This window comes from Pyrgilauda ruficollis, unplaced genomic scaffold (genome assembly GCF_017590135.1).
Source record: "Pyrgilauda ruficollis isolate IOZ18807 unplaced genomic scaffold, ASM1759013v1 scaffold17, whole genome shotgun sequence".
NCBI classification, from domain to species: domain Eukaryota; kingdom Metazoa; phylum Chordata; class Aves; order Passeriformes; family Passeridae; genus Pyrgilauda; species Pyrgilauda ruficollis.
The window spans coordinates 4,110,707-4,137,108 of NW_024515875.1; the positions used below are offsets into that span (position 1 = coordinate 4,110,707).

A 26,402-nucleotide genomic window follows, 5' to 3' on the forward strand; every position below is an offset into this window, starting at 1 on the left:
GGCAGTCCTTCAGCAGGGAACAGGCAGAGATTTTGCTTCTCCATGTTTTACACTGTGTGTATTGGAAAGAAATATATTAATACTAAGCTGTTGATGAAGAAAATAGACACAAAGGAATCAAAGTGCAAAAAATTCAATGGGCACATTAAAAAAAATAAATTCCTTAGCTGTGAGGGGAATCAAGCACTGGGGTTCTCATCTAGGGAAGGTGTGGAGTCTCCATTCTTGAAGGTAATCAACTGGAAATGGCCCTGAGCAACGTGGTATAGTCGACCCTGCTTTGAGCATGGGATTGGACTAGATGCTCTCCAGAGGCCCTTTGCTATCTCAGTCTTTCTATGATTCTGTGGGCAAAGCTCTGGTATCTGCTTCACTGCACCTTAGTAACAACACCAAAAAAAGTGTTGTGAGTGTGTGAGCATTTTTTGAAGTTTGGCCTTAAGTTTTAGCACCTAGATAGGGATGCCCTCTGTGTTTGGGATTTTCTGGGTGAAGGATGTTCAACTGTTGTCAAAATTCATTTATATGGAAAGAGCATTATTGTATATGCCAGCTGGCCATGGGCAGAAGATTTGATGTTTCCTGGGAATACTGGATTTGTTACAGATGCATTGAAGAGCGGGTCTGTTCATCTCCTATTCTGCCTGGCTTGGCTGATGTATGTCTGGAAGTGTGTGAATGTTCCGTAATCTTGGTGGAAAATAGGTTGTTCCTAGAAAAGCCTAGACATGTGGCATCTCTAGATGTGACTGGTTTTAAGAATGCTAAATCTTTATACTTTGTCTTTCAGATTAACTTGGTATACACAACTTCTTCTTTCTCCAAATTTTACAAGCAGTCCACTGTCTCAGAAGTCAGGTAAAAACTGTGGTTAAAGTAATTGCTTTTCTGCTCAGCAGTAGATAATGTAATAAGCCCACAAAACAAGCTTATTTTTAATAATTATAATTCAATGTCTTTGCTATGTACTTGAACTGGTAGCACAATAGGTATATAACCTATACCAATCCACTTAACAAAAGTAAGGGCAAACTAAAGTCATATAAACAGTTCCTTGTCTGCCAGAAATACAATGCAAGATGAACAAAAATAATTTCAGTGAAAAGGTTTGGTGATCCTTTGGCTCATGTAGAAGTTTAACCACTTAAACATGCTATTGGAGCACAGCTCTGTGTTACTGATTAAATTGCACATATTTTGTGAGTAATGTTACTGGAATAAAAACATTTTCTACTTAAGAAGTAGGAAATCTATGCAATAAGGTATTCTTACTCTTATATTAATGTTTGCAGCTAATGTTAGAAGAACCAAATACAGTTTTGGTTCAGAAACTGGAGGGTTTTAGGCTGTGTTTGATTCAAAGGTCTTTCTCCCCACTAAGGAAGTAGAGATTAGTGTGATCATACATGGCCTCTAATGTGTTACCTAAGTAGTCTAGGAATCATTTCCTACATACTGCAACACACATTCCAGGGTGAGATACATACCACTGCAGAGCTCTGCATTTCTGGAGATGATAATTCTACTGTTTCTGTTCTACTATTTCTGTTTTGATCTTTAGGAAATAGTCCAGCTCTAATTCATGCATAGACAATGTGATTTCCATAGATCTCCATAGTTAGGAGCCCTCAGGAAATCAGCCTACTGAATATTCCCAGCTGGATGTGAAGAGTGTGTTTTGGGATTTGTCTTGTTTGTTTCTTTCTTTAAGGGGAAAATATACATTCATTGGGTTAAGGTAAATATAAATATGGAAAAAAGCCATGCACTTCTGAATTTGTGCTTCAAAACCTTGGGCTAAGTCTAGTCTTCAGAGGACTTCCAACAGGGTGATAACCTGAGCTCTTTATTTCAGTAACAACAACAATGGAGGCCTTCTTATTCATTTCTGGATCGTATTTGTGGTACCACAGGCGAAGGGGCAAGTGCTGTGTGAGGATTGTGTGGCTGCCATTTTAAAGGATTCCATTCAGACAAGTATCATTAACCGGACTTCGGTGGGAAGTCTTCAGGGCCTTGCAGTCGACATGGATTCCATTGTCCTAAGTGGTTAGTACTAGAACACATCCTTGAGGAAATACTTCATGAAACAAATGTTTTTACTTTGAATTAGAAAATTCTATAAATAAACTAAAATCTTGATCCTACATCTCTGGCTTCTATTATTAAAATTGGAATAGAAGAAAAAAACTGGGAAGAAAAATAAGAATGAGATTTGAGGTCAAATCAAGGCACAAATTGTCCTTGTAAGCAGTGATTGCCAAACTTGCTGTATTGGGAGTGCTTATGTTCATAATCAGGAGGTAAAATGGATACATTTGTCGGCAGATTTGGGTTAGTCTGTGATTTTAAAAGCATAAAAACATGAAGGGTTAAGGTGGATCACTTAATTTAAAATGAGACTGTTATCACTCCTTTATTAAAGATTCAAGAACAGATTATCAAGGTGCCCATTTGTTAAATAACTCTTGTGCCCTTCCTGTCTGGGAAACAAACTCACAACCTGTGATTCAAGCATATTTAATGTGTGAAGCTACAAAATGTTTAATGATTTTCCATTCTAAGGACATCAGCCAGAAAACGACATCCAGGGTACCTCTGTCTCAGTCCTTCAACTGACTTTCACTGCTTAATTGCCATGCAGTCTCTTCTTGCCTCACCTCAAAAGCTGCTTGCAGAATTTTCAGAAATGAAGGGGGCTAGGGCAACCCCCTCACTGGGAAAAGTGTTTTGTCCTGTGTGTTCAGTGTTAGGACTGAGGTGTCGTTGAATTAAACCCTGAATTCTGGATTTCAGGCAAACAAAAACACTCACACAACTCTTTTTCTATGCAGCAGGTCTTCGGTCAGATTATTGGTCAACAACGGGAGCAGGTAATTCAACTTTTTGGCAGCCTCTTCCAGTGGAGTGGTGGAGAGCAAAGCTTTTATTTCATAACTTGGACTTAGATACTGTTCAGTGTTAATTTAAGAGGGCTAAATTCAGCCTTGGCATTTAAGTCCTGACTTACTAAAAGGATGACCAAGAATCTTGCATGTAACAAATACAGGAACTATCTATCTTTAATCTGCCCAGTAAATTTTTAGATGCACCTGGTGACATAGTAGGAAATGAACTAAATCAGGTGTTTGCTACTCATTGTGTTGACCAGCAGATTAACCTTTTCTTAACTGGACAGTAATGAATTTAATATGCTGAACAAGAGCATGTGTTGTCCATGCTTTTGTCTGTCCTTTATCCACCTTAACTCCCTTTTCTCCAAGGTTAATGGAGAGTTATTCTTTTGAATGAATTCCCTAACAGTAATTACTTTAGGCAGTTGAGTTTTGCCGGGGTTGTGGGAGACACTATTTGTACACCTGCTTGGTTTCATGTTGTAAACCTCCCAGAATGGTTCTTTTCCAGTGTGCAAAGCACTGAATAAGCAGGTCAAAAGTACAGTACATCTACCTTCACTAGTACATGGAGTAGGTACCTAGAAAAAAGGTGCTACTAGGCTGAGCAATAGTACTGCACCTCTGATGGAGACACCTGCTAAGACTCTGTTAGGCCAGCAGTTATCAATCAGCTGGGGATATGCTGTCCTCCCTTGCTACTTGACACAGACTGACTCTTCATCTTGAGAAGTCACACTGTTTTGGTTTTTCAAGGGCTTTATAGCCCATTTTCCATGTTTGTATTTTTCTTTCCTGAGACATTTTGTTGCACTTCTACCTGAGATTTTTCACTTTTGTTACCTTGCAAAGGTTTCAGCTTTCATATTTTTTTTCAGAATCCAACAACTACTTTTGCCATGCAGCCAAGTCAAACTCTGCTAGTTCTGAGGTCCACAGGCGGACTTCAGGTCACAGAACATGGTCCAGGGTTTGCAATGTTTATATTGCTAAGAGCCCATAATTTCAAAACACTGAAGTCAAGTTGCTACAGCATTCATTTATTAAAAGCCTCCCAAATTAAACTGCAAAGCATAACAATATTGGTTTCTATCGCATCTCAGTAATGTGCGTTTTATTTCTATAAAGAGTTTTATGTATTGGTGTTTACTTGCATAGCGATTTCATTTCCCATTTCCAGGGTGGAGAAGTTAGCACAATTGGAACTTGGTTCCAATTTATTCCAGAATGCAGCCCCTAAAACAGAAGAAATTAAGAAGAATGCAACACAAATATTGTTGCTATGGCTTTTTAGGACTTGCATGATGTCTTTTACACAGAGGGAGAAGGATGACCTGCCATGTTCTAGATGTCTTTCAGAGACTTTGTATAGGCACCCACAGGTGTCAGCTGGTGTCTGTAGGAAGTGTGGAATGGGTATGTGATGAACTTCCTGGGGATAAACAGCATGGATGGCCACAGTACTTGAGAATCTTATACTGGTGCAATTTTGTTTGTTGGGATTCTTTGGCTGTGTTTGTTTAGGACTGTGGAATATGATGCAGAGGTAAAAATGAACATGCAGCAGCACAAACAAATCAGAAACAAATCAGCATTGGCAGGCTGTCTTTTGAGAGCAATGGAGTTAACTTTGGGTGTGGAGATGAACCCAGTGGTTGGTTCAGGCACAGACTGGAGTGCAGATTTATTGAAGAATGGTGCTGGAGAAGGGACTTGTAGACATCCATATCTGATTATGCTGGGTTTGCTTGGGTAAAGACTTTATCCAGCTTTGGTTTCAAGCCAGCGTGCTTGAACTATTTGAGTCAGCTCTGAATTTCTTGACTGTACTCCATAGCAGCAGCAAGTTCATCCCGTTATTAATTACTTAGTAGAAATAATTGTAGTTACATATAATTTTAGAAATTATGATCAAAGTTGGCTCTGCTAAGGGTGACTAGATAAGCACAAATAACTATTATAAAAATAATGTTGTTGGGAAGAGATAAGAACAAGGAAGAAGGAGGAACAATTGCTTAAACAAAGCTTTTAATAGTTTTAACTGTAATTCATTTAAATGGGATGTGACCCTTACAGATTGTTCATAAACATTCATAGCATTAATTTCATGTTACATTCAATCATAGTTTCAAGATTGTAATTTAGAAGTGGAAGTTGGACAAAGCCTGCCACTTCCTGTCTTGATTAGCTACTAGTTAAAAGGTCAACATTTAATTTGAGTCAACAATTGGTAGTAAACTTTCACAGTGCTGTAATTGATGTTCCATGGTGGTAACTATTTCAGAGACTTATGTTTGTAATAGGCAGAAATTAAGGCAAATATTCACTTTTGATCTTATTCTCCCTAATTTGCATTTTTCTTTCATCTCACAAATTAAAGAGGTATGCCAAGAGTTTTAGAAATGACCAAACAAAAATTCTCTAAGCTTTTTGCTGACTGCTAGCTGCAATATTGAATTGAAATAAAGACCTCGATATATTTCATTTGGAAATTGCAGTTGTTTCAGCTTAATTGGAAAACTGGATGCAAGTAAGGTAATATTCTTCTTATCCTTGTCTAAATTATGACACAAATTTTTACCCTTTTTAAATAAATGTTGTGTAGGCTAGATTGCATAATTTTTATTTCACAGTGTTTCCTTTTCTAATGGTGATTTCTAGCACTGCAAAAATTTTCAAGACTGGGCAGAACAAAGTCCTGGTCTGAATTCATGTTGATCCTGCTTTGAGCAGAATGCTGAGCAAGAAAACTCCTAGCATCCCTTCCAAACTGAAGGACTTGGTGAATCTGAATTTGTTGCTAGCACTTCTAGTTTGTTTCATGATAAAACATTGAGAACCTTGACATTTTTGTTGACATCAATAAAAAAAGCTGGGGGGATTCAGACATGCAACTGCATTTTTCCTTTGATTTTGTTTTATGTATTTTAAATATCCTAATGACCATAGGGGCAAGCAGTACACTTATGCATTGAAAGTAGATGAGTATGTCCCAGTGAAGAATTAAGTAATTTCTACTCTAGAGACTGCACAGAATTTTAACTGCAAATTGTACAAAATGGCACTGCTTTAATGCAAATACCCTGCAAGAAAATACCCCGGCAATAGCACTGTTGGCCATGCTCTGTGCTTGTTATAAATAGGCTGTTCTTGGACCACAGAGTGGTAACTAAGATGAAAACAGTGAGTGACACAGACAGCCAGAAAGGGAGGCTTCGCAAGGTCAAAAGGGAATGACTTTAACCTGAAAAAGGGTAGGTTTTAGGGTAGGAAAAAAATCTTTGCTGTAAGGGTGGTTGCCAGAAAATATGTAGATGTCCTTTGGAAGTGTCTGAGGCTGGGCTGGATGGGGATCTGGGAATCTGGTTGAGTGGAAGGTATCCCCGTCATGGCAGAGAGTTTGGAACTAGATGATCTCTTACAACCCAAACCACTCTATAATTCTATTATTACTTTGTTTTCTAAGTTAGATATGCTTTCATATTTTGCTTTAGTTTAACACAAGTTTTAGGGCTTTTTGTTTTAATGCCATGTGGACTTAGGAGTTTTGGAGTGATTGCGTCCAGTGTTGAAAATGTGACGTTTTCACAGGAACAAATTGCATGTATGATCTCTATGCTGACCGACTACATGAGCACTTTCCTCTGGATACTGAAGCTACCTCAGAGGGAACAATCTGCTATTTTAAGCTTATTGCCTCTGTGGGCCACATTGTCCGCTTTTCCATAGTATCCCTTCAGATTGAAGCAGATAACTGCATCACTGACTCGCTCACCATTTATGACTCTCTGATGCCAATCAAAGATAAGGTACTCTACCGGTGAGTATAAATTTCTACTAAGAATTAATTGACAAATTTTGGGTTTTTTTCTAAAGACCTATCATCTTCATTTTTTGTTTAGTTTGGTTTTGTTAAAATTGCTCTGATTTTCATGTATTATTCACATAACACCTGACAAATTAAAATTTCTTGGATAAGTTGTCTTGTTAATAAAAGGAAAAATTTTCTTCTATTTTTTTCCTCTTTTTTTTCAACTGGAATGCATCTTCACCTAGCAACAGAACTATGAAAAATTCACATGTTACTGGGCAAAACTTTCTGTTTCTTATCAGAAAACAGATGCTGACTGAAAGAGAATGTCAAAATTTCCTCCCTTAAGCAAGCTATTCTCTATTAAGATTAGTGCTTTTCAGATAAAGACTGAAGTCCTAGAACTAAGTCTTGTGATTTTCACTTACTGGCACTCACTAGTTCAGTGCTTTTTTTATCTGCTCTATTTGTTTAGAGGGTTATAAAAATCTTGACTTGAAGCTGTGATGGTTGAGGGATGTGGACTATCACTTTTTTTCTTTTTCTTCTCTCTCTTAAATGATCCGTTATTTGTTTAGGGACTTTTTCTTTAAAATCCCTGATGATTATTCGATAGGACTCTGTAAGTCAAAAGGAAACAACACTACCTCCATGAAGTAGACCAAAGCTCAGAATTTTCACGCCTGAAACCCTTTGCTCTGGCATTTCAGTCTGTGTATAAGCCTCAAAACCAGAGCATTGGCTTTTCAGTGCTTTTTGAGAGCTGTCCTGTACTAATCTGTATCTCCAATTGAATTGGACGGTGTTCACTTACCTGTTAGTATTTGTAGAGGACTGAAGATGTCTGCTAGGTAATGCATATGGAAAGGAATTTTTTTTTTTTTAATGAGACTAATTGATTTGCTAATTTCTGACTTGAAGAATAACTTTCTTGTCTTTCCCACTATCCAACAAGAAGATAAAACTGTTGGTTTAATAAAATAAGATTTATCTTTCTTTTTGTTAATTTTGCCTTCATTCATTTTTACTGGGAGTGAAGGCTGAAAGTCATTATCTCATAGAGTTAAACATTCCATATTATTTTTCATGCAATTTCCTTCATTTTTGTAAGAAGAAGACTTTCCAGTATTGAGTTTCTAACTGCCCTTGTAACAGGTACATTTTTGCTCAAGAGCATGGAGATTTGACTGTACTTTGAAGTAGGTAAGATCTGAACCAGTGGAAAATTTATGCATAGAGTGAGAGTAATGTGTGAAGCTTTTTGCTTTTTAAGTGATTGCTTATGTATTTGCTCTTCTTTCTTCCCCCTCAGAGCCTGTGAACCAGCTGATTCATTGGTGTCACTTGTGTCCACAAACAATCTCATGCTGGTAATATTTAAGGCAGCACAAGTAAAGGAGCAAAAAGAATTCCACGGCTATTTTGAGGTCATTACACAAGAAAGTAGGTTTGTTCTGTGTTTGGATGTGTGTTAATTACATTATTTCTTCTAAGATCCTGAAGTGTCTGTCATGTTTCTGACTATGGAAAAATGATTCCTGTATCTGAGTTTCTTCTTTTTACAGGTGCCTGTCTCCCCTTCATCTCCTCTGCTTCACTCCTATTGAGTAATGTAATCCATCAGACTAGTTGTGAAGTATGAAGACAAGAGGCTGGAAGCAGCTCTGAATTCAGTTGGAGAGGACTGCAGTGTGCCAGTAGATGGGGCTGTTATTTCAGGTGTAGCAGTGGTCTCCCTTCTGCCTTGGGACTCCAGGATCATGTTAGAAGTGGCAGGATGGCAGCACTAATAACTGCTTTCAGAAAATAAAACTTCAGTTGCTTTTTCTGAATTTGCTATCAGTCCCTGCCCCCTCAGGAGCACAAAAGAGTCTGTAAAGTTTGTGCATCAAGCGCATGACTTTATTGCTTTAATAGTTAAGAAATGCTGAGATCATAATCACAAATAGTGCAAGGAATATTGTGCTAATGGCACAAGAAAAAATCTCACACGACTCAGTGCAAGGAAATTCAAGCTGCTCAAAAAGATGCTGCATACTTTTCACGTTGACAGTAATTAAGCATTAATATACCATCATAAAAACATGTGATAAATTCTCCATAATATCTAACTTCAAGTTCTATTCTGTGTGGGCTGTGGGTTGGTTGGTTGGTTTTCTTTAAGTTCAAGTCTAAGTTTTCTTTGTTTGTTTCTCTGTGTGTGTGAGTTCATCTTTAATGAATTCTGTAAATCCATTGAGATGTCATCCAAGAAAATTTTGGTTTCCAGGACGCTGATTCATTTAGTATGTTTCCATTTAACTTCTAACTGGCTGCTTTCTAAGACTAGAGGTCCCTGTGTAGTACTGCAGTGTGGATATATTGATATTCTTGTTTGCAAAACTGTCTTCAGTGAAATAACATAGATAAACTTTACAGTGTGTTCTTCTGGTCCTGAAGAGACCAGCACTCATCCCTGGATCTTTACATACTTTGTCTTCTGTGTGCATTATTGGGAAGGGTCTCTTTTTACAACTTGAATCTGGCTAAATATAATTCCTGACCTGCCCAGCTTTGAAGTGACAGACTTCTGATAAATTTGGATGCTTTAGCTGACTGAATAGTTTTACTGAAAGTATATCAAGGTTTGCCAAATTTTGCCTCTTTTTTTCCCTAGGGTGTGGAAAAGCAATAGTGACAAAAGAGGAAACTGGCTATGAAGGGAGAATCACAAGTCCATATTACCCAAGCTATTATCCTCCAAAATGCCTGTGTACATGGAACTTCCAGGTAGCATGATTCTCTCTCTCTTAGGCACTGCTGTGTGTTTTGGCCACATAGAGCTTAAGTAAAGCAGAAGTGATTGAATTGGCAGTAACCTGCATCCTCACAAATGTAGTAGTTTATAGAAATGGCATTGCTGAATAGCTGGCTGTGCTCAGATATTTTGTATCCATTTTTTCTCTTTCTGTGCACTTGTTTCTAAGGAAGCAAATATAGTACTGAAGCTGTCCTATTACAAAGGTGAAGAGTTAGGATAAGTTTTGATGTTAAACCTGCAGAATTACTTCATGGCAGGCAATGTAAAACTTGACTGTTTTTAACTCCTCTCCTCCCACCCCCAGAAATCTGAATGAAAAATATGTAAAAAAACCTAACCTAGTTATTACTGCCACTTCTCTGGTATCTTTTCATATGCCTAATACTTTTAATTTGTCTTTAGAATGGTCTGTCAAATCAGCACAATCCTGTGCTGTTTGTTTAATTTGGTATACTTTTGCTGCATCTTTTCATGTACTCTCCTGAAAGCAAATTGCTGAAAGTTGATGTTGTTTTAAAGTACTTCTGTTTTCTCTGACATGAGTGTTTTCTTATTAGTGCTAAAATAAGGTCTCCAACTTAGGCTTTGCCCTTCAGTGTTTTCCTCTCTATGGAATGTAGCAATGGATGTGACAAGATCCACTTTTTACCCATCTTTCTGCTTATGGTACTCATGACTTATTAAGCTAGTGACTGACCATGATGAATAACAACAATATAAATTAAGTCCAGCTAGCCATAACCTACAGCCTCTTCCTCTTCTAGAATAATAAGGTGATTTTTGGGGAGCTAAATTTACAGTCTTCAGTTCATCCTGGACTTCTGATAGAAAGGTTTATTGCTCAAAAAAGTTTCATTTTCACTGTTGTATTTTTGTGCAATATTGAAACTTTGCTCATTTCCCAAGTTATATTTTCTGCAAGAGAGAGGGAGAAAAATTTCCATTTCTGGTTTTTTTTTTTTGCCCTGAATCAGCCCTTCTTTTTAAATGAACACTGCCTTGCTGTGCAAAAAGTTCCATTCCTTTTACAAAAGGAATTTCCAATTAAGTATGAAGACTTGTGATTTTGCTGGGTTTAGAAATGTTTTGTAAAATACTAAAGAATGCATGGCTGAGCAGGTCCTAGCAGAAGACTATAATAATGCGGTAGAAGTAGCTGCTAGCATTACAAATGTGACACAAGTATTCCAGGCAGTATATTAACTCTAAAAATCCTCTGGGCTTTGTGTCCCTACACAAGTACCTTTGGTTGTGTTTGAGTGCTTTGATCTTGATACTAAAGCCGCTTTCTATGGCCAGTGGCTCTCTAAAGATGAGAAAACTATTGGCAAGAGGGAGAGAAAGCCTGCAGCTGTGGTGGGCCTGTGCCAGCCCTTGACTCAGGACTGAATAGCTGGCAAGCGTGTAAAGTACTGGCTGTTGAGCTGGTGAAGCCAGCACAGCTCCCAGGGTGTGGCAATGCCAAGCTCCGTAATTCCTGAAATACGTTTATAGACTTTTGTGTCTATGCCCACAAAAGGAAAAAGAAGACTGCTTGCACTATCTTTCTTGCTCACAACAGACTCCACAGAAGAACCTTGGTATAGCTCTGAAGTTCCATAACTATACCATTAGTGAGAAGAATATTAAAGGCTGTGAACGAGGATGGTGGAAAATTAATGAACGCATGTAAGTACTCTGCATAGATTATTAATGTAATGGTACCAAGATAAACCATCCCATTACTACTGCAGCTCACTCAGAAAGCTTCCACAAGGACAGAAGTAATTCACTGGGGTGTCCTACCATTCTTTCATTTTAGCTGATGATGTAATAATCCTTATAAAACCTGTATATATATGTGTATATGTGTGTGTGTGTATGTGTATATATATATTTACATGTATGTATATATGTGTATATATATATGAATATATATATGTGTGTGTGTGTATATATTCTACTGAAAAGTACCAGAAAAATGAAGACAAGAGTCTTTGGTACTCTCTGGAGAGAGACAAATAGAAAGAGTTGGATGTCCTGTGAACTCTAAAATAAATCTGTGTTTTCTGGGGCCATTAAACAAGGTCTGTTTAAAGCCCTTTTACGTGTAACTTAATTCTATGATTGCTCAAGAGGACAGCGAATCTTTCTTGGTGAAAGCCATTGCAATGAGATGACTGGGAATAGAACTATAACTGCTTCCTCATTCCAGTCATTGGCTCTTGAAAGAGAAACTGCACAAAGTGGCTTTCAAGGAACCACTGTGTTTCTGAAGTATTTTTTATTAAAATATTGCTGCTGTTTTTTAATTAAGATATTGCTGCTTTCCCAGCATATTTTCCATCCATGCCTTCCTCAGTTTTGAAGTTATTTTTGGAATACTGGATGATGAGGCAAGGCTAGATTTAAAACATCCCATTTTTTTTCTTAAACTTTGTTCAAATGGAAACCTGAGTAATATTAGTCTTGAAACTTGACTTTCTGAACTCACTACTGGAACTAAGTAACTTAGGCCCTTAAAGAGTACAATGGAAAGAATTACAGAGAGAAGAAAAAGCTTCATCTGTTCTTCAATAGCATGTTGTATTTATAGAGTGAAAATTCAGTTTGAATCTCCTACAACGGTGCCTTGATGGAATTGGTTACTGGACTAGATAAGTGCATAAAAACACCCATCGAAACACACCACACGTAGTGTATTTGTGTGGTTGGTTTTTTGGTGGTCTTTTTACAAAAGAAGTTGAAAGATTTGTGATATTTGGAATGGCTGAGATAAAAAACAAAGGCAAAATCTGGAGGAAAAAATTATAATAGGATCATACTGAGTAATTCTCTGACAGAGAATCCTGAAAGAATATGAGCAGCTTTTTGACAAACTTACCAATTATGTGTTCCTCAGAATCAAATGCTGTGGTGTGATTCTTAGAAGTGCACTCAGGGTTACTTCTGAACTACTGCACAGGAACACATGCTCCTGCTTTCTGCTGCAAGTTGCTGGCTATAGTAGTAGACCCAGGCAAGCCTTCCTTTGAGTGTGTTTTTCATTGAAAATAAGGCTTTTGAACTTCTGATTTTCTGTCCTATATTTACTTTTGAAGGAGAAAAAAAATATTATTTCAAGCATGAAACATGGTGATGTTTTATTTTGTTTTCCAAATTTTAATTGTTAATGAAAGGGGGGGGGAGGGGGCAGGGTGCAGGCAGGGGACCACAATTTTTCAGACTCTTGCAGTTGCAGCCTATGGGATGTTTATTCTCTTATCTTAGGTAAAAATGGTTAAGAACCTTTGGGATACTGATATTAGTAAACACTGTGACCAAGCAGGTGGTGCAGATAAGGTTCCATCAGACCTCTAGGGACAGCTTTCTCTAACCAGAGACACTGAGCACAACCATGTAGTTCTTACTTGTCTTTCTTCCAGTGGACATACAATTCTTCACTCCCTTGTCAAAGAAGTTACAGCTGATGAACTTCTTACTTGAAATTCTCAGAGGCAGGAACACCAGTGAGTGCCTTATGAACAGACTACTAGAGGTTTATGTGAACACAGAAGTGCTTTATTTGTCTTAAAACTGTTAGTGCAATATCCCCTTGTTTTTGCTACAGCATGCATGTATCTGCTCATCCCCTGAAAAACTATTCCAGTCACTTCTGCAACATATGGGACAGGATCCCCTTAATCAGTTTCTCTCTGGAGCAATGGCACAGAGTTACAGATGGTTCTTTGCAACTTCCATTTGCCCTGGACCTGAATATATGACGAGTAAAACACCAGCAAAAGGCTCCTGAGGGCCTGTAGCTTTGTTTTAGCAATCCCACGAGCATATGGCCTTTCTTACTGTGTAAAGATGGTGTACCTGTTTCAGCTTTTCCACAGTTGGGCAGTAATTTCCTGTGCTTTTGGTGAGATTAATTTGTTTTATTTGTCTAAGAAGAGGTCAGTGCAGACTTCAGCATTTGCTTGTTTGTGGCTTTTTGTTTGTTTGGGTTTTTTTTTTGTTGTTACTACGGTTTGTTGGAAGGAAGACTGTGTAAGCCATTGAGAGAACAAGAAATGTAGAAAATGTCTGTGAGCTAGTTGAAGGGAATCAGATTGGTAACAGCATTTTGCTGTGCACTTTGACAGGCTGTTTTAGGTTGGGAGCATTGGTGACGAACACTAAAATTGGTGACAATTAGACTTCCTGTCATAGGAAGTCTGCACTCAGCAGTGATAGATTTGATGGGTGGGTGTACTGGTTTGAAGGCAAACCAGCAGGAGGAATTAACAAAATATTCTGCAAGAGCTTCCAAGTCAGACCTACAATTTAATAGGAAAATTGGAATAAAGGCAATAGTACAGAAACACTGGCTTAAACAGAGAAAGTCAGAATATGAGCTGTTGGTCAGGGTGGTAGTAGCAGTCCGATTAAATGGCGACTGCAGTCCCGTTGGAGGAGGATACAGTCTTGTTGAAGCGGTGATCCTGTGAAAAGTGAAAGCAGTGATCCTGTGAAAGTCTTTCTTTGGAGATCCAGCAGTGGCTGTCAAGAGCTCTTGTCCTCTGGGTATCAAGTGATGGCATTGTGGTGTCCCAACCCCTAAATTATATACAGGCAGGACTGTTTGGTACATCCCTCAGGGCAGGGAATTCCACAATGGGATAATGTAATTCTGTGAGTCATTCTGGGGAGCCCTTGATGGTCCATGAGCAGAGTTGGCCCCCTCAGATTGGCGACTGCTTGCCAGGAGGGAGTTATCAGGGCTGAGTCAAGGAGAAGGTAAAGAAACACTGCTCCTCTCATTTTAACAGCTCATGTAGATGGCAGTAGAAATACCAACCTTTGGTTACACCTTACACTGTAACCCAAGACAGTGGTTTGTGGGTTTTTTGGAGGTTTGTGTGTGGGGTTGTTTGTTTGTTTGATTGGTTGTTTTTTTTTGTTTTGTTGCAGGGTTTTTGTTTGTTTTTGGGTTTTTTTGTGGTTGTTTTGGGGGATTTTTTTGGGGTTTTTTTTTTTTTTGGTTTTTGTTGTTGTTTGGTGGTGTTGGTTTTTTTGGTGGGTTTGTTTTTGGATTTTGTTTTGGTTTTTTGGGGTTTTGAGGATTTGTTTGCTTGCTTCTTTTTTTGGGGCTTCTTGTACAATTAATTTTCCCATAGTATGAAGCTGTAAAATGAACTTGAATTTTTGCATCTGCTTTCAGGATGTCAAAGAGAAGTCTTATTTTTTTTTTGATTGTTTTCTTCCTTTATTTTTTATATTGCTGGAACAGAATCTCCTAGATCTGTTGACAAGATGTTTGATTTTAGTAGAGTGAAATAGGGTGTACATGAAAACATATGAATGTGTCCATTCCCTTTGGCAGACCTCACTGGGATGCTCAGGACACTGAGGCAACATCTGTTCACATGGAAATCACTGACCAGTTTTTCTCCATTCGGTGACATGAAGAGTAGTCCTGGTACAATGCTTGATGTGGAAAAATACACAAGGGGAATATTTACTTCTGGCTAATAGTCCACTGCTCCATTTAGCAATACAACAATTCATTTTTTTTTCTTTTGTTCTTTGTGTTCATTTTGTTGTCAGTGAGTGACCTTGTACTGCTGTCAAATAAGTGTGTGTGCCAATACAGCTGTGCTGTGTTGAATCAAGAGCTGCTGTGCTCTTAAATCTACTTAAGATTCATATGTACTTTGATTTTGCCAGGAATATTAAAGCCAGATGTTTTTCTTTTAAGTGTTGCATTTTTGAGGTATTTTTGTTGAGTAGAGGAGGGAGTCTTTATTTTTACTTCTAGAAAAACTTGTACTGTTGATGTTCATTGATTTGCTACCTTTAAAACTTCCTCAATTTTTTTAATAATGATCCAACAACCTTTCCCTTTCCCTGTCAAAGAGGCTTTGTTTGGTTGTGGGTTGTTTTTTTTTTTTTTTGCTTTGGGGTTTGTTTTTTTCTTCTTTGTTTTCTTTTTAATCTAGGTTTTTTGTTGCCCACCCCCAATCCTCTGGTAGGGATTGGCATATTTGATGAAAGGAACATTAGGAATTCATTAACAGTGGATGGATTAAATGTTTGCTGGCATCAGAAAGCATTTAGGTTTCTCTGAATCAAGTGACGCCTAGGCAGAAGTCCAAGGAACCTCTTTGCTAAAACAGCAATTTAAAGTAGGTGTGCACCCAAAGCATTTTTTTTAAGGACTATTTATTTGAAGTTGTGACATTCAGAAGTAAATTTCCACTATGTTAAGGGTGGATGAAGGCTGGGTAACTACTGAGAAATATTTTTGATTTTGGTTCTTAATTAAAGTATGGCTGCTGACTGTATTTCTGAATTTCAGTGGTGTTGACATTTAAATTGTATGTAAGGCAGTTTTCCTGTGAAGGCTGCTCTAGAACTTGCCTGGACACTTTCAGGTACTGTGGTTACTATGTCGATCACCAAACAGTGTTCCACATTACAAGTCCTGCTGTCAGCGTGGAGCTGCAGTGCAGTTCAAAGGTCTCTGAGAAGCCCTTGCTGGTGGAATATGGCAGCTATAACATCGGCCAACGTAAGATGCATTTTATATCTTTCAAGCTTTCTTGGCATTTCAGATCTGTGAAGTAGCATTTTTTGGGTCCATAGGACTTAATTAAGTTTATGCAGGAAATTACCTGTTGGGTTTCAGTTCATTTTCTTTTCTAATCTCTCTAAGTCAGATGACTATCAAACAAAGAACCTTTTCTAGGCTGTGTATCTAAAGTTTGTGGGCATGTGCAGCATGCTCTGTTTTCCTGCAAGCACACTGTTCTCTTCCCCACAGTCCTCAAAGCTTCCTGTGTGACCGTGGTGCAGTCAGTTGAAGTCTGCTGTTCCTGTTTGTTTTAACCCCCAAGATTTTGTTTGTAGTGTTTCTATTGCTATAAGGCTTACAGGTAATGAAAAGAGTACCAAATAACCACCTGCTTATTTCAGTGTTTCCATGTATTTATATACAGTGTTTGCAAATCTGAAATCTGTGCTGAAAAAACAGCTCAAAAAGTTGAGAAACTCTGAGACACTGAGTTTTTTCCAGTCCTGAAACATACAACTTTATTGGTACTTTTTCACCTGTGTTTGTCTTATATATTCTTTTTAAGGTGGTAGAGAAGCAGTGTTTTCTAGACATAGTTATTGTCACATTAGAGGAACTTTATTTAGTGTATATATGTAGAGTATGTAAAAAGAGGAGAAATTTGATGATTTTAGTTTATAAGGCAGAATTATGCAGTTCATACACCACCTCAATGCAGGTTATTTAGCAAAGTTGCAAAGTGCTGCAAACTTTGGTTATTGGAAGTGAGACTGTCCTTTAAAACAAAGATGGCCTTCTAAGCAGTCTTGTGTTGCACCATAAAACACTGGCTTATTTGTTCCAGCCCTAGACAGCCTGTGGTACATATTCCAGGAACAGCTGAATTAGAACTTTAGAGATATTTTTTTCCTCTTCTTTAAATCCCAGTTTTCAACATTTGAATTCAATTTAAGTCCTGGCAATGTATACAGACTATTAAATTGGGATCAATTTTATAATTCCTTGGAGCAGCTTAGCGAGTGTAAATCGAAACAAGCTGGAAATATTTGTGAAAAAGAAATTTTGAGGTTTGGTTGCTTGGTTTTTTTGTTGTTTTGTTTTTGTCTTTTTTTTTTTTCCTTTTTAACCTCCAGCATGTCCACCTGGGCATTTCAAGTGTTCTACTGGCTTATGCATCCAGCAGATGCAGCGCTGCGATGGCATAAACAACTGCTTCGATGAAAGTGATGAACTCTCTTGTGGTTTGTATTCACTTATTAGAGATCTTGACTGGAAAAAAAAAAAGTGAATGTATTCTCTAATCTTAGAAGGCAGCTGAAGCAAGGTGAAATTTTTTAATGGGAATAACAAAAGATGTTTTCAGCTTCCTTTGTATGTTGGGTACAGACTATCTGTCAGTCTCTTGAATGCTTCATTCATAGTTAATTGGAAAGGGACAAAACCGAGAATAAAGAAGATATGGCACTGGAGAGCAGGAGGAAGAAATTAGATGTGCATTAATAGCTGTAGTAGGATATATTTTCATATGTGATAAAAGCTGGCAATTATTAATGAAGTTCTGTGCCATTTTGATATGAGTTATTTTATTTTTGTGGGGGAACAACAAAAAGGGGTTCATAGAGTAGATGAGAGTGATACTAAGCATCACCACCTGGGGCACTCACTGAACTCCTCTGTGTTCTATTTTCTCCATGTATAAAATGGCACCAATGCCCATCCTTGTATTGGAATGTATTTCCTTGTATTGCCCATCCTTGAAGGAATGAATGTTGTATCCAGACATAGTCAGAAGGGAATCTGTTAGCACTTACAGGAATGCTTCTGTACCTGATTTGGCTTATATTTTTTAAGTTGTCCCTGAGTGGAACTGTAACTCCAGCTTTGCAATACAGGACAACTCGCTTGCCTGCAATGGAGTAAGTGATTGTGAGAATGGAAATGATGAGCAGAACTGCACCCACAGTAAGGCTGCTCTCCTGAATAACTTTTTTCCTCTCTTTTGTCATCTCTCTATTCCTGACCTGAATTCTGGATGCTGCATTTAAAAGGTTAAGAGGCACTGTCAAATCTCAGTTGGGCTATATAATTCCATTTAATTCTTCTGATACACTTAGAAACAAGCTGTTATAGATTTTAAACTATTTCTTTTTAATAAGCTCATGAACATCTATTTCTGCAAAATACTGACAGAAGAATTAAGTACTTCAGGTGCATGATGGGGATCTAGGGATTTAGAATCGAATCTGAGATTTATCTCCTTACAGCATAATTTGTGCAAATTAATTCCTGGATCCATTTTACCATCTGTAAAATAACTATTAAAATGAGAAGAAGCTGTACATTTGGCATTAGGCAAATGAAAGTTTTGAATCAGAACCTTCTTGAACTTTTTAGAGTAAATGGATGCTGTGACATACGAAAGGGACTTATGAAAGGGAGCACAAGTGAAAAGTGCTGCAAGTAAATTTTTAAAAGATAACTTTTTGACCCCTTCCACAAGGCAGTCTGTTTAAATGATTACAGGACACTTCTATGCATTGACAAGAGAAATTGGATTGGGTTTCAGTGCATTTATTGCAAGGCACAGGGAAACAGGAAAATGCTGAGTTTTGGGGGTTGCTGTTTTACTGGATACAGTTAATAAAGCTGCTTTCACTGCAATCTTTCATTTCACATTTAATACTGAAATACAAAGGAGAGCTCCTGTCCAGAGTACTAGATGTTTTCTCTTGCTATCCTTACACTCTACATCTAATTTTCACTATTATATCTGTATGTGTTAGTGCTGTGGGAAAGGAAGGGAATAAATCTTTGTTTGGACTTGTCCAAGTAAATGCACACCCAAGTACAGATGCAGTTCTATTTGAATAGTTTATTCTGTTTAGAGGTTAAGCCATCCTCACCAAAGTGCTTTTTTTGTCATATTACTTCCTACCTATTAATATATGTACATTTTCTGTCTGTGCAGACATGTCTTTGTGTATTAAGCTGAGCCAATATTTGTTTTGGGTTTTTTTCCTCACAACTATTTCAGGTATTCCCTGCACCAGCCACACATTCAAGTGCAGGAATAACATTTGCATTAGGAAACAATATGCAAGGTGTGATGGGACTGTGGACTGTGTTGATGGAAGTGATGAAAGCAGCTGCAGTAAGTTCCTTTCAAATATTAATCTTTTTGAACTTTGAACTTTTTACACAATGAAGACCTTTATTTCTTCCTTCTTTTGGAGTGGGTGGAAGTTGGGCTGCAGGTACTGAATTTTTATTGCATTCTCTCTGTGATGGTTGGGTAATGATCACCTATCAGTTTACCTCAGATCTGGTTTCAGAACTTGCCAAGTTCCTGTGGGAGGGTGGGTTTACAGTTATGGGGAACCTTAGAAAGCTGTACTGCTTATTTCAGCTGTGCTGAGGATTAGGGCAGCAGGGTTAATTACAGAGTAAACTTGGTTAGCTGGGGAGGAAGCAACTTTTGTTGTCTGCAGCAATGCCAAGCACTTCATTGAAGTTGAACTGTATTTGGACTTCCGGAGTGATACAGCTGCAATGAGAAAAAAACCACAAACTTTTCACTTCTCTGACTCTTCCAGATGGTGAAGACCCCAATACATCATAGCATCAAGTCAGGTTCTACTCTTAAATCTTCCTAAAGTAACCTCTGTACAACCTTTTAAGATTGTTTTGATGTAAAGCAAACAGATTGTCACTGCAATAGCAATAAAAGTGGGGTTAGGATTAGTTGCTTAAACTGAATGGTCTCAAGTATATTACATAACATGGATGTGTTGGAACGAGTCCAAAGGGCTCTATGAAGACAGACTGAGACAGCTGGGGTTGTTTAACCTGGAGAAGAGACAGCTTTAGGAAGAAGGCTCTTAGCACCTTCCAGTACCTAAAGGGGCCTACAGGAGAACTGGAGAGGGACTTTTCACAAGGACATGTAATGACAGAACAAGGAGGAATGGCTTTATAATAAAAATGGGTAGATTTAAATTAGATATAAGGAAGAAATTCTCCACTGTGAGGGTGGTGAGGCCCTGGCAGAAGTTGCCCAGAGAAGCCTCATCACCAAAATTGTTCAAGGCCAGGCTGGATAGAACCCTGAGCAATCTGGATTAGTGGGAATGTGTCCCTGCCCATGGCAGGGGAGGTTGCAACTAGATGATCTTTAAACTCCCTTTCCAAACCAAACCATTATAGGATTTTCCCTGGCCCTCATCTGTGTCTGGATTGCTGCCTGTATGACAAATCTGTCAGCACTTACCTTGGATCCAGTAGGTTGTCTTAAGAGCATAGCCATATGCCTATTTTTATTTGGAAACATTATAGCTGCATTCAACTTTCTGGATGTGTTCAGGAAAGGATCCAGAAATATTAACACCTGTGTGTGGGACTGTGGGACTAAAACTCCTGAGCAGATGTGCAAGCACCAGGGATGGACAGGAGGCTCTACAGAAGGGTCTTTCTTCCTTGCTTTTCAAATTAAGAGTTCAGATTTTTGTGCTGATGAGACGTGATTCCTTCACCTGTTAGTAATATACATTGTCAATCAGTCATTTCCAAACAAAATAATGATTGTACCACCTTGTTTGTCAAATAAATGTCCAATCTCCATGTACATTTTTCTTGTATCATTCCCACTGTTTTGGCAAGGAGTGTTTTGATGACATTGAACTTCTTTCTGGTTGATCTCTTTTCAGGTCGGGATTGGCAGTATTAAAAAGAGATGAGGTTTTACCTATTTGTATATATTCATTGTGAAGCTTATTAAATCAATGGATCCTTTGACATTTCTGACACAAGAAATATTTGGGGTTAATTTCTGTAGCAGAGCTAGAAAAGGGACTTAGTAAAATTTCCAGACTGGTGCCTTTTTATGGAGTCATCTCTGATTTAATTGATAGAGTAGCCAAAGAGAGAAGTTTTATTATTATAACAGGGGAATTAAACAGATTTCAAAATATTTTAAAGTGCAATATTCTTTCATGCCATGTGTGGGAAGCCCCCTCATTAAAGGAAAGTAGGGGACATGGGGATTATAACCTGATATGTCTCTTGCAGGCTGCGGCAGTAGCAAGATCAGCAGCCTCATCTCTCGGATTGTGGGTGGCTCAAACACTGAGGAGGGTGAATGGCCCTGGCAGGTCAGCCTTCATTTTGTGGGAGCTGCTTACTGTGGAGCATCAGTGATATCAAAAGAATGGCTTGTGTCTGCAGCCCACTGCTTTCAAGGGAGCAAGTAAGCAGTCTTCCCTCTATGTCTGTTCCAAATAAGGCCAGAAGCCACAAGTGGCTTTAGGTTCCAGAGTCTGAATTGCGTGGAGGTGCTGTACTCTGCTTTTCCCAGCCCTGCTGTTAGTGGATGCTTTGAGGTACTTTTTTAAGACACAACTTCTCTGTTTGCTCCCGCCCAGGCTGGCTGACCCCAGAGCATGGCGTGCCCACCTGGGCATGCAGATGCAGGGCCATGCTACGTTTGTGTCCGCGGTGCGGCGCATCGTAGTGCATGAGTATTACAACAGCAGGAACTACGACTACGACATCGCGCTGCTGCAGCTGAGCACGCCCTGGCCGGACACTGTGGGCCACCTCATACAGCCCATCTGCCTGCCTCCCTCTTCCCACAAAGCCCGCAGCGGGGACAAGTGCTGGATAACAGGTTGGGGCCAAAAGCAGGAAGCAGGTAAGTTTTGTCCCTTCCATTGAGCCGATTTTGTTCCCAGGAGCCTTCACAGCTGGGGCAGTGTGCACATACCTTCATACACTCAGGAAATTTCCTTCTGGTCCCATGGATCTGAATGTCTTCCATATTGTGTTGTTAGTGTAGGGAGCTACTTACACCAAAATATCACAGGCTTGTCTTTCTCCTCTGTTCTCCTTGGAGGTGTGGGACATATGGTGTGGTTTCTCTCTTTGGACTGCTGGTTAATCATATTTAAAATTAAGAAGCTGGTTATTTGAGAGATAAATGTAATGCCTCAAAAAAAAAAAAATGGGACGGTGTATTTTTTTCCTGTTTCCCACTATTCCCTTTGTCAACTTCTGTGATACAAGTGCCAAATCAATCTTTTCATTTCAAAGTATACTGTATTACATACTAGCTTTATCAAATCCTAAAATAAAGCTTCATTAGGTAAACCAGTGCTTGCATATTTGAATCTGTCAGTGAGGGCTTTTTGGCTATAACCAGATTTTGAAAGGATCACCTGGTGATGAGATTGGGTCTGCTGTATGGAAAGGAGGGGAAACTTTAGGTTAATTCTGTTATTATTAAAGTATATATCTTACAAAAAAGAGGCGTTTCACCAAATCTTTCAGACAGAAAGAAGCAAATGTGGAAATTGGTTCTTTATGCTGTGAGAATTTGCATTCTGAAACTGACTTAAAATCTTAAGCTTGAATTTGGCTCCTTCAGATACACTGCCCTCACTGCAAATCTATCGTGTGACGATCTAAATATCTTTGTAAAATTCTGTTTCATTTTTGAAATAAAATGAGAGCAAATGCAGAAATCTTGAGACATTTTGGGGAAAAAAAAAAAAAAAACAAAGAAAAAGAAAAAGCTTTTTGGCCAATCCTAGTGATTACGCCATTGTATTTGGTGTGTCTGAAGAACCCAGATCACATTAAACAATTGTCTGATAGTTTGAAGAGGCTTTCTGCTCTGCTGCAGTTAGTAGTTTGGAATCTGGAATAACTCAATGGTCAAAAGTATCTGTGGATATTTTCTGAAGACTTCTTCTTTTGTATTTCAATAGATGAGTAAAATGCTAAGCTCTGTTGAATCACTCTGCTCTGAATTTGTTTTCCAGATGATGAAGGTTCAGCAGTTCTTCAGAAAGCAGAGGTAGAAATTATTGACCAGACGTTCTGTCATTCCACATACGGGATTATCACAGCTAGGATGTTTTGTGCTGGGCTATTGACTGGGAAAAGAGACGGGTGTAAAGTATGTACCTCAGCAATCTTTGCAAAGAGCTTATCTGGTCTTTCATTGCTTCATGAGGAGGTGTAAAGTTGACTGGCAGACCACTTTGTGGTCAATATGTTTCAGTTCTGAAAAAGAACAATATAAGAATTGTCTGTCAGCAAACCTCTTCCATGGGTGATTTCAGAGTTCTGCTGCTTTATGTGCATGAGTAACATTCACTAAATTTCAGTTGCAGATCAAGAGCCAATCAAATTGCAAGTCCCAATAACAAATTGAAATCAGGCAATTTTCAGCATAATAGGCTCTCAGCTGAAGAACAAAACTGAGAAAGTAGCTTGTGTCTTTTCAGGATCCCTCCCCTCCAATTTGGAACTACAAGACTGTATAATGAGATGCAGACAGGCCTAAATTTGCAAATATAAGATATTTCTGATCTGGAAAACTGAGAGATGATAAATGTGAAGTACTGAATTTACTTCTAGTGAAAAGTAGTAACACCCTATAGATACGCTGTATATATCTGTAAGATACTTAATATTACAGATCTTATATGCCATATTGTATTATACTGAACTTATATAAGCCATACCTATTTACTGCTAAAACAGTAGTACATTTACTGCTGAAATAATAATAAAACAAATTTTTTTATGATGGAGATCTGGAATCTTCAAGATGTTATAGCTTTCACTGATCTACATAAAAATGATGAGCCTAAAATGGCTGAGGGAGTATAATGCTCCAGCTGTTTTGTAGAGGTTAGTGAGGCCATTGACATTATGTATTGTTTTCAATAACTTGAAAATTTGTTTATGGCTGCTCAAGATATAGCCAGGGCTATATCATTTTGGCTGCATTTTTGTAGAGGCAAATGATCTGTGTCTGTCTGGCAGTTGTTAGAGGTAATCAAATTTGTGAAAAGTGCTGGTGTTCTACTTTTGTTCTAGAAATGAAGGAAAAAACTTGCAAATTTTACTCTCTAAATGTGAAGTCTTATTTGTCATGAAAGGAAAAAAAAGTCTTCTAAATTCTTAATCTTTTTTGAGGCAAGTCAATGTAATCCTACTTTGAGGAGTAGGTGGCACCTTAGCACCTTGGAAGTGGTCCCTTCCAACCTGCATATCCCAACAACCTATAAAGTGAAGGCAAAATAATTTTCTAGCTCTAAGAAAATATTTGTCTAGAAAGAAGGCACTTCTCTTGCAAAACATCTGAATTTTTCCAAATGCACCTTTTGCTTTTAGAAGTTGTTTCTTGCACGCAATATTTTGGTAAAATTTACTTTGGCACTGGATGTCTTTTTCAGACATGCTTTGTGTACAGCAGAGTCTTACAGGGAAGTATCAGCTTGGTCCAAAGAAATTTCCCCAAATGGTGGCAAAAATTGTTTTATACCTGATGCTCTGCCAATGTATTTCTAAAAGAACACCCTGTAAAGGAAGACTCCTAGTTGCTTTGTCCTGTATTACAGCATTATGAGATCCTGTAATAAATTTTGAAGTCTAGAACAGACTTCATTTTAACTGCTCTAATTACAAAGACATTATGGGCCCCTAAACATTATATGCTGACTAGTATCTACCAGAGTGTGGCATTCATATTCTCTGGACAGAGAGACATAATTCTCTCTCAGGTTTTTTCCTGGAGAAGCAGAGAAAAGAATGATCAAAACAATTCCTATCTTATTTGCTGTTCCTGTGTTTGTGCACAAGTGGAATGTATTCTGGAGATTGTTTTCCCGAGGTGACCACTTGGATCCATGTGTGTGGGTCAGGACTCTCAGGCAGAGAGTCACGAGTTTTCAGGAGTAACAGTTAGTAGAAGTTAATAGCAAGTATGATATAGTATAATATGTATCTGTTTAATATAGTACAGTATACTAAAGTAATTAATTAACTTTCTGATATCATGGAGTCAGGTGCGCATCATTCTTCCCCTGTCGAGGGGTCGCCTGCTTTTACAATACCAGAGGACAATCCTTAAGCTCTTTTTCCTTCTTAAAAAAAATCAAGAAAAACCCCAACACAAAACAATTAAGGGATTCCATCTGTTCCCATTTATCTTTAATTTGAAATAAGTCATACAATTATTAAATACTTTATTGTATTTATCTTATTTTATTTAAAAATAATTTTTAAAGCTTACTATTTTTTGAGTTTTAGTGTGTAACCTATGAAAGTACATGCATGTTAAGTAGCAGATTTGGGGTTTAGCTGTAAGTGTAAGGTTAGGGAAAAAAAGTGAATGTCAAATGTAGTCCATGCAAAGTAATATCTTTATTAGTGTCTTTAAAGCGTGAGAATTACCTTCTCTCTTGTGAAAGAGCAAACTTTGGTAAAACTGGGCAATGCCATCTACTTGAAAAAACCCTATCAATTGTTTGAACTATGTGAATATGAAAATATAATCACTGGAATTATGCAAAATATCTCCTGTGTATTTTCCCCCAGTTTTCATAATTCATCTTGTAAACACATATAACTCAATACATTATTTTTAGGGCGATTCCGGTGGACCACTGTCTTGTCAAAGCAATGGAGGTGGAAAATGGTTTTTGACTGGCATTGTGAGCTGGGGTTATGGATGTGGAAGACCAAATTTCCCAGGTGTCTACACAAGAGTGTCAAATTTTGCACCATGGATACACAAATATGTGCCTTCAGTCTTGTAACTTGAAAACTATTTTCTTGGAATAAAACATGTCCTGGATATCTTCATTAAAACTATATTTGGAGGAATTGTTCACTGGTGGAATTTCTTTGCATGTCTATTGCTGATTCTGGAACTCACATATGGGGGTAATAAATACCAGAGTTTTGAGCTTTGGTGAAAAAGGAGGATGCTGTTCTTTGTGGTGGTTGTTCCATGCAGATGTCTGGAGACATGGGGGGAGGTGCAACAATAAACTTCATTTTCAAGGCACCGACTAAGTGCAGGTGCTGAAGATACAATTGATTGTGTAAACAGAGAGCTTGAGGCTTACTCATCATTTCTTCTGAGATGTGTGCAGCCAATACAGAAGTAACAGTGAAGAAGCAGTGAACTGTTTGCACTCTGGCAAATACTGCTTTTGCTACCTCTTCCACCAAGGACAGCTGACAAGGAGAAAGGGAGAGAAGACACTGTAAAAAAGTGAACTCAATCCTTTCAAATCCATAGGGCCCTAATTTTTGAAGATCAAAAATTCTGCTGCTATAAGTGATTTATTGCATGCTTATTCCTTCTCCTGCTTTCATTTTAATTGACTGCATGATTTGGAGCTACTAACTTTTATTTTCTGCTTTCATTTCTTTATTTTCAAGTTCATCCACCTAAGAATTTGAATTCTCGAGCTTCAGGCAACCTTATCAAGACGAATAAACATGGTGATGTGTGTTATTGCAATGATCTTGTCCTTGATGTAATAAACCCAGTGTTTCTAAAAGGTCCTGATATAATATTTA

At 38.1% G+C, this 26,402-nt stretch overlaps 1 protein-coding gene across 1 annotated transcript; it reads left to right on the forward strand.

The window, feature by feature from the left end:
* The first annotated feature begins 462 nt into the window (after window positions 1-462).
* On the forward strand, window positions 463-25,692 carry TMPRSS7 (transmembrane serine protease 7). Its single transcript, XM_041463892.1, has 16 exons — window positions 463-489; window positions 791-858; window positions 1,856-2,049; window positions 2,835-2,873; window positions 6,486-6,714; window positions 8,018-8,148; window positions 9,362-9,474; window positions 11,067-11,173; window positions 15,886-16,022; window positions 17,159-17,266; window positions 17,877-17,987; window positions 19,060-19,176; window positions 21,090-21,267; window positions 21,443-21,711; window positions 22,841-22,977; window positions 25,460-25,692. Exons 1-16 carry the CDS (start codon window positions 463-465, stop codon window positions 25,628-25,630), a joined length of 2,136 nt encoding a protein of 711 aa, XP_041319826.1. The 3' UTR covers window positions 25,631-25,692.
* The last annotated feature ends 710 nt before the right edge of the window (window positions 25,693-26,402 follow it).

What these genes read in the sequence shown, in the direction of transcription:
- TMPRSS7 (XM_041463892.1), top strand. Translation starts at nt 463, where the DNA reads ATGCCCTCTGTGTTTGGGATTTTCTGG. An exon ending in TGGAAAATTAATGAACGCAT is followed by an intron (nt 11,174 to 15,885) that starts GTAAGTACTCTG and finishes GGACACTTTCAG; the next exon opens with GTACTGTGGTTACTATGTCG. An exon ending in TGAGCAGAACTGCACCCACA is followed by an intron (nt 17,988 to 19,059) that starts GTAAGGCTGCTC and finishes CAACTATTTCAG; the next exon opens with GTATTCCCTGCACCAGCCAC.